The sequence below is a fragment of the Meleagris gallopavo genome, chromosome 1 (assembly GCF_000146605.3).
Source record: "Meleagris gallopavo isolate NT-WF06-2002-E0010 breed Aviagen turkey brand Nicholas breeding stock chromosome 1, Turkey_5.1, whole genome shotgun sequence".
Lineage (NCBI taxonomy): Eukaryota > Metazoa > Chordata > Aves > Galliformes > Phasianidae > Meleagris > Meleagris gallopavo.
This window is the reverse complement of record NC_015011.2, coordinates 4216770-4224800: the sequence shown is the minus strand read 5'-3', so window position 1 is coordinate 4224800 and position 8031 is coordinate 4216770. Positions and strand designations below refer to the sequence as shown.

The window sequence follows — 8031 nt, the reverse complement described above, 5'->3', positions numbered from 1 at the left end:
TTTTTGTCTTTACCATTTAACTCAAGTCTCCAATCAGCTCTTAGCTTTTGCACCGGTGAACTGACCATTAGATTGTTTTTGTTCTGCTGGACTGCTAGCAGCAAGCATCAGTGGGCATGGAACTTACACCTCAAGGAGATCAGTTCTAACTGCAAAGCACAGTCCTGGAAAAGGTAGCATGTGAGGTCTGGAAGATGATTTGCACAACTGAAATCAAATAGATCAGCACACCTTTTTGTACAACCAGTTCTTCAAATGCATCTTGGTAGAGAAGACAATTTGAGGTCTGCTGTGAAAACGCTGTCTTTCTCTTCCAGCAGCATCCTTGGACCAAGTGCACTGAAGATGGCAGAAGGAGCAGTTAAAAGAAAAGAATCAGCTCATAGCTCGGGTCAGTCCAAAGAGAAAAAGAAGAAATCTGCACTGGATGAGATTATGGAGGTAACAATTGTGCAAGGATTTCTGACTTTATAATCCCATGCCTGTGGCAGTGAGGCTACTTTTCCAGGGCTTCCCTTTGAAACGATCTCAGACCTCCAATTCTTGTGGAATTCAGACTTTCGTGTCTTTCTGGGCATTCTTCCCATTTAAAATTGGTTTCTGCTGCTCATCCGTGCTTATTGCCTTGACAATCCAGATGTTGGAAGTAAAGGAATACAGATTTTGAAAGAGAAGAAAATACCTAGAATCACTTGACAAAAATAAACGTAAATCTCCCATCATTTTGTCATGGATTCCTAGATCTCACCAGGTTGATTTCTGTGCAGAAAACACACGCTGACCTACCCTTCTTGTTTTTTTCCTCAACCTGATGTGGGTCTGGAGAATTTGTTCAGATTTTTGAAGGCATGGGAAGGCTGCAGTGAAGGGAGAAAATAAATGATGCTTATTTGTTGTTCTGTAGCTTGAAGAAGAGAAGAAAAGAACATCTCGAACAGACTACTGGTTGCAGCCAGTAAGTATCTTAGAAGTAATAATATACAACCAATTCTGCATGTCTGCAGTTGCTAGTGATTGAGTTATGTAAAGATCCTGAAGCAGATTCCAAGCTTATTTCACTCATTTTCCAAGCTGCCAAATGTGAAAAATTACTTTATCTGATGGTTGGGGTTAGAGTGACTCCAGCATGTAATTACTTTACACTGTGTATTTGCTTGTGTGTTTTGGAATGTTAATCTTTTTTTCTTCCATCTAATTGTCTAGGAAATCATTGTAAAAATTGTCACGAAGAAGCTCGGAGAGAAGTATCACAAGAAGAAGGCAGTTGTTAAGGTAAAGTGTGCAAATGGAAGCATGTGGCTTTGGCTAGGTTTTCTGGTACCAGATGACTTCCAGAGTCAGAATTGTGCTCAGCCTTAAGTCTACACTGAAAGGAACTGTGATGTAACTTTACTGGAACTTTTTTGTGTGTCTGTTTTTTGTCCTGTACAGCTTATCCTATTAACATATCCATAATGAGTAATAATCACTTTTTCAATGTGACGTGACCAAGAGCAGTGCAGTTGTATTTTAATTTGAGACTAGTCAGTGTTGCACAAATATTTGTGCTGCATACTGCCCTTTGAGCAAGATCCTCTTTGTGTACAAAATCTTCAGTCTGTAAGCCTTGTTCTGTTGTTTAGATGTGGTTTCTTTTAGCCGCTGCCAGTGAAATGATGTTGTACCACGTAGTCCAAGGCTCAACAGTCTCTGGCAAGAGTGCAGAAGACAACATCTAGGTGTGTTTTGAATGATTGACAGCAGTGCATAGAACTTAAAATCACAGCTTTTTTGGCAAGTATCTGAGCAGGTTTTGAGTTCTAGTGGCTGTCTTCCACTGAGCTGTAAATCTGGGAGGTTGGACATGCTAGGTGCAAAGATGATCAGTGACATTTGTCTTCATTGAGAGGCCTTATTCCTGTTCTCCATGTGCGACTTCAAGCCAGTTTATCCTCCCGTGAGGGAAAGAAGCCTCTAATTTACTCTCTGAATTTGAGAGGATAGCTAAGATAACTGATCTGAAGGTTGACAAAACCTCCAGACAACACTAATAACTTTAGTGGTCTTAGTTTACAAAGGAGATCAGTCATTGATTTTTAAGAGGAGCCCCTTTAATCTAGCCTTAACTTCAGAGTAGGGTCAGCCAGCACTTTGTGGAGGCTGGATGCCTTTAGGGCATCTCAGAAGTCTTCAGTGCTTTTGAAAATGTACAAGTGTATTCTGAAGTTCCTGAATTTGGTAATTTTGAATATGTAAATTTAGAGAATTATTTTTTATGTTCTAGTCACTGATTAGCCTCTACCTTTTACAATAGGAGGTGATCGACAAATATACAGCAGTTGTGAAAATGATTGATTCTGGAGACAAACTGAAGCTTGATCAGACGCATCTGGAGACTGTAATACCAGCACCAGGTATGGCTGTTTGTGTTCTTTATTTTTCAGCTTAGCTGTCACAGCATAACTTAAATTTAAGTTCTTTTAAACTGTAAAACAACCACTTAAAACTACCTTAACAGTAGCTGTGTTGTTCCTGGGACAGCATTTCATAAGCTAGTCTGGACACTCACCATGTATATTCTGGTTACTTTCTGGGGAAATATTGCATTGTTTCTTCTTTGAGTCTTCATAATCTCTTCTTGTAAGAATATTATCTTCTAAGAAAATAGAAGTGCTTCATGATTCAATTCATTTGACTACATGAAAGCATCTCTCTTCAGCTGCCAGGAAGCCTCTCAGGGAGCACTCTGTAGCTCTTAGTCATATTTATCCTGTGTCTTCCTTCCAAATCCTGCCTCAGATAGCTGTAGGTACTTGGCAAAACATAACTCTTGTTTGATTCACTTGTATTTCTTTGACTGTAGCATACTAAGGTTTCCGTGTAACATCTGATCAGTATTTGAGGGAACATTCAGGGTAGCAGTAAGCAGAGCACTGTCAGCATAGAGAGAAACAAGATGTAGGATCTTGAGATTTTCCATCAGATGTGCTATATTTTGCATCTTCAGCTGGTGAATAGCCAGTTGATAGTGGCACAATAGTACAGGTGAGCTTTGCCCACACTTACACTAGAATTGATGCCCTATAGAACTGCCTAGGTGAGACAGAAGAAAGAAAGAAAGCACGCTGAGCAATTAGTATATTGAATAGGACATGAGGGAATTAAGTTTGACTTCTTTGACGCTGTCCCACACGACATCCTGGTAGACACATTAAATGGATTTGATGGGTGGGCTACTCACTGGATAAGGAATTGGCTGAATGGCCACTCAGAGAGTTGCAGTCAGTGGCTCAGTGTCCATGTGGAGACTGGTGATGAGTGGCATTCCTCAGGGATCAGTGCAGGGTCCGGTGCTTTTTAACATCTTTGTGGACAGTGGGATCGAGTGCACCCTCAGCAAGTTTGGACAGGCTGAGAGGGCTGGGGCTCTTCAACCTGGAGAAGGCTTCAAGGGGACCTTATAGCAGCCTTCCAGTATCTGAGGGGGGCCGACCGGAGAACTGGGGAGGGACCTTTTGTAAGGGCAGGTAGAATGAGGGGATATTGCTTTAAACTGGAAGAGGGTAGATTTAGAGTAAATATTAGGAAGAAATTCTTTAATGTGAGGGTTTTGAGGCACTGGAACAGGTTGCTGAGCAAGGTTGTGGATGCCCCCTCCCTGGAAGCATTCAAGGTCAGGCTGCATGGGGCTTAGAGCAACCTGGTCTAGAGGGAAGTATCCCTGCCTGTAGCAGAGGATTGGAACTGGATGATCTTAAAGGTCCCTTCCAACCCAAACCATTCTGATTCTATGATTCTTTCCCTGATGTAGTTTGAGTGGCTTCTGCTGTAGTGCCAGCATAGCCTAGAGTGGTAAACTTCAGTGCACTTTGTAAAGTGGGCAGGGTGTGAGGCATAGCTGAGAATCGCTTGCTGGGGGCTTGAAGAGAAACTTCTCCCTCAACTGTCATTGAAGCTGGACACAACTCCATCAAAGGAAATTTTTCCTATTTCTCATTTCAGGAAAGAAAGTTATGGTATTAAATGGTGGTTACAGGGGAAATGAAGGCATCCTGGAATCTATCAATGAGAAGAAATTTTCAGCAACAATCATCATTGACTCTGTAAGTATAAAAAAAAAACCTGGAAGATCTAGTTTGCATACAGCACTTTTCATCTGTATGTTGGAGAGCTTTCACAAAGAAAGATGCTATTATTAATCCTGTTTTACAGGTGGGATTTATAGTACAAAATGCTGTTCTCAGCCACTTATTTCCAACCAGTAGGAGAACAGTTGCTTGTTCTCCACTGCAGAGTAGTGCTGTGCTGTTTGCCTCTTAAAATATGCCAAGATGCTGAATTTGGCGAGTTTTTAACTTGACAGAGACTAGCAAAATATTTTGTGTGTTTATTTTGAATATAGCTGTACTTGCACTACTTTGTGGGAAGATAAAAAATGTGAAAAATGCACGGAGGTGATTTTTCTCCTCCCTTTATTAGACTGAACATAGGGCTCTATATTCTTATCCATTGTCTTGTTTGTAACTAACAATTACATTGGTGGTTTGGGTGTTTTTTGTTAGTTTCTGTATTTGTTTGTTTTGTTTGTCTCACCTTTCTCTGGGCTAAAATTGGTCCATATGAACACCTTCGTGTCTATGGCTTTTTTTTGCTCTCTGCAAAATTGTCTTTAAATTCACTGGTATAAGTAGGGGGGGTACTGCCTTGAAGACAAATCTCTCAAACACAGCTTGCTGGAGAGAGGCTCTATTAGGATGCCATTCAAAGAAGGGCTGCTAAAACTCAGAGAATTTACTTGAGGAGTGATTGTGGGAGGTATCCTAAACACAGAAGGAGTTTTGATTGGAGCCAAGGCTCATGATATGTTGGTCTTGAAAGCAAGGCTCTTTTTTCTCTAGTTTTGATGCACTTAGATATAGAGGTTACTTCTTTCGACATGAACTCCAAATCTATAAATTAAAAACAGAAGAAACCACCCAGAACCCAAAATTCTGTAGTTTTTTGAATGCATTCTGCTACGTATCCCCTGTACAATAGGCAGCATACACTCATATTTTGGCTTTTGGACAGAACTCTTAAACAGAAAAGTAGCTGTTGAGCTTTTACTGTGCACAGCACTGTGTAATACTATTAATGCCTGGGGTATCTAATACTGTTCACTTCGTTTCTGCTCCTTAAAGAATGCTAAATGTGGCAAGATTTGATACAGCTCCTTTAGCTATGTTACTTTAAGTTCTCTATTGGGAAATTCAACAAACAAGTTTGTATTTTGATTTTACTTTTTACAATCTGTTCTTTTCCAGGGGCCTTTGAAAGGACGCCGAGTTGAAGGGATCCAGTATGAAGACATTTCCAAACTTGCCTGAGGTGCTTATTACGTATCAGAGAAGATTTTGGTTCCTCAAACCATCTTTCTGGCTTCTTGTGGGCAGACACAGGAGACTCTACTATGTCAGGGTTTTATCTTTGTGTGTATATGTATCTATAATGTATATAGAGAATAACCAAGAGCAAATTGAATTTATTTAAAGATCACTATAGATTTGTTACATAAAATGTTTGTGGAAATTTTAATGGTGGAAATACTTCATCTGATCCTTTCTCAAAATTTTTTTTTAATAATTTTTCAGTTTCATTTTGCAAAATACAACAGCTGCAAGTTGGAGTATCTTCTTTACTGAAGTATGAGTGAAATATTGTAGGACAGAGAACTGTCCACAGCAGCTGCTTGAGGCAGGCAATGTGTGTTGGGGCCAATGGATTTTAAACAGCAGATTTTCAATTTGCAGCCAAAACAGTTCTGGCTGGAGGAAGAAGGGAAAGGATTAAGAGAATAGCAGAAGGTAACAGGGATTCTTCTCCTGGATTTTGTAAGAAGGGTCTGCTTTATTAAGTGTTGTCACCAAATTATTTTTAGTTAACTTATCAGCTGTAGTAGAATCCACATAATTAAATTTCCATCACCTCGTTCTCAGGGCTCCTAATAATGCTTATACACAACTTATCTGCTTATGGGCTCCAAGATGGATGTTTCTTGTGGGGCTTCTAGCATTCCTGCCTAAGTCTGTGCAGATATGAACTGGCAATTGCTGTTTTGGTTTTCCAGAGCATTTTCCCTTGTCCATAGTTCCATTGTTTTCCCCTGCACTGCTGTGGATGCTAAATGAATAACATTACTTTTTAATTTTTAAAAAAATGTCACATTTTATACAGTATTTTATTTTTAAGGAATGTTCAGGAATAAACATAAACTTATCTTAGGTCAAAGCTTTCCTAATCAGCCTTTTAAACACATGGGGCAGCACTCTGTTCTTTTATATCCACTGAAGAGCACAGTAAAATGGCCAACTGGTGTACCTGCCTTATTTTTGTAAAAGAAAGGTGCAAGTTTTCCCAACCAAAATACAGACCATCACCTGTGGTTCAGACTGCCTTTGGTGGTTATTGTGTGTGTCTGGAATTTGATGGCAAGAAAACTGATAATCCTGTGCCTTCCAAAGCTGATCTTAGCTGTGTGGAGCTGCTGTGTTGACTACTGTGGAGCTGAGACCTAGGAAGTTGGGGAAGGTGAGAAGAGGTAACCAATGCTCATTTGGGAAAGGTAGTTTTATGTCCCTGCAAACTCAGCAGTGTTGTGTGGTTGAGCAGAATTCCTTTGGAAAGACTGCATTTTTTTCATAAAGAAAAGGCACTCAGCCCTTTCCTTAATGAGCTGAATTGAACAGGATGCTGTTGTGGATGTGTACCCCAGTTCTAGTGCAGTCTAAAAGTTCAGGTCACCAGCATCAAATTCACTGTTGCTTGTCCCTTGCTTTACCTCACAGAACCATGATTCGTGGTTTCCAGGGGACCCCTGCAGGAAAACTGAAAGACTGTAGAGGTTGAGTGAAAGAGCTGCAGTCCGGAATAACCTCACAGGAGGATTTGAATGACTTTCCAGGGATCCCAGGCACAAATACAAGTCAAGCAATAATGCAGTATCTAAAAATTGAACAATTATGCAGGAAGGAACTTAAGGCAGAAGACATGCATACGCTTCTGAGAATTGCTCTGACTCAGCATGCATTAATCCACACACTCCTGACAACAAAACTGGGGGAAGGATGCATGCCAGTCTTTGGTTCACAGGCAAAGGACACCAAAGTACAGGAAGGCAAGTAGATAACTGGAGTGCCTGTCCTACATTAGGGCTGCTGAGAAGAATCTGGTCAGCATTTTATTATTTTTTTTCCTAAGGTTGCCTGTGAAAGCAGAGTTTTAAATCCAACTCTAGGTACATACATGTGTATGGTTTTTCACTACTGATCTCTATTTTTTACTTTTGAAAAGTATGACACCTTTTGGGAACTGATCCCCCTGGAAGCGAAGCTTTTAGTACTGCTCGTGACTTCTATGTAGTCTGAATTCCAGGCTCTTTATCCTACTTCCCCAGTTCTGTATCTAGGTGAGAATTTCACTGTAATGCTGAAATGTTTACAAAACTGAAACAAGATATTCTGGCCTCACCTAATTTATTTTCCTGCATTGTAGTAGCATGAGCTATTTCAAGGAAATTCTGACCACTGATTAGCATATCTGTAAAGGCTAGGGACTCTTTGTGATCCCAATTTCCTTTTCTGTTAGATTTGTCAGGTATGTAATGCACATCATCCTGGCTGGGCTTATCTTAGCTGCGCTGTTTTTTGCCAAATCCAGCAACACGTGAACTTACATTTTCCCTGCTCTCTGAAAGGACAAAAGTTGAAAAGCATGAGTTTTTTTAAACCTGGTTGTGTATGATACCAAAATTACAGATGCCACAATGCTATTACAAGTCTGCTGTGAGGTGTGTATTACAAAACAGCTGAAATTTCTAATGGAGTTTGACTTTAGTGGTTGTTAGACATGGCTAATACAAGATACCTCCTACAGTCCAGCATGTCAGTTTATTATAGATTTAATTTTTGAATGGAAGAGGGAGTTACATTTGAAACACTGATCACTTATAAAGGAAATGTTGGTGATGTCACCTTTGGTCAATCTGGCTTGGTAGGCTGACAGCTACCAGTCTGG

The 8031-nt window shown here is 40.2% G+C and overlaps 1 protein-coding gene across 2 annotated transcripts in view; it reads left to right on the top strand.

Moving 5' to 3' along the window:
- KIN (Kin17 DNA and RNA binding protein) overlaps positions 1 to 7002 on the top strand; it is a 15854-nt gene extending 8852 nt beyond the window's left edge. Inside the window, exons 8-13 of one of the 2 annotated variants that reach the window (XM_010714164.3) lie at positions 321 to 441; positions 905 to 955; positions 1204 to 1272; positions 2294 to 2393; positions 3982 to 4082; positions 5283 to 7002. In XM_010714164.3, coding sequence (XP_010712466.1) covers positions 321 to 441; positions 905 to 955; positions 1204 to 1272; positions 2294 to 2393; positions 3982 to 4082; positions 5283 to 5345 — 505 coding nt within the window. In that variant the 3' untranslated portion in view covers positions 5346 to 7002. Of the gene's footprint in view, positions 1 to 317; positions 442 to 904; positions 956 to 1203; positions 1273 to 2293; positions 2394 to 3981; positions 4083 to 5282 lie in introns of both variants that reach the window. The other variant, XM_010714110.3, reaches the window with a different exon arrangement.
- The last annotated feature ends 1029 nt before the right edge of the window (positions 7003 to 8031 follow it).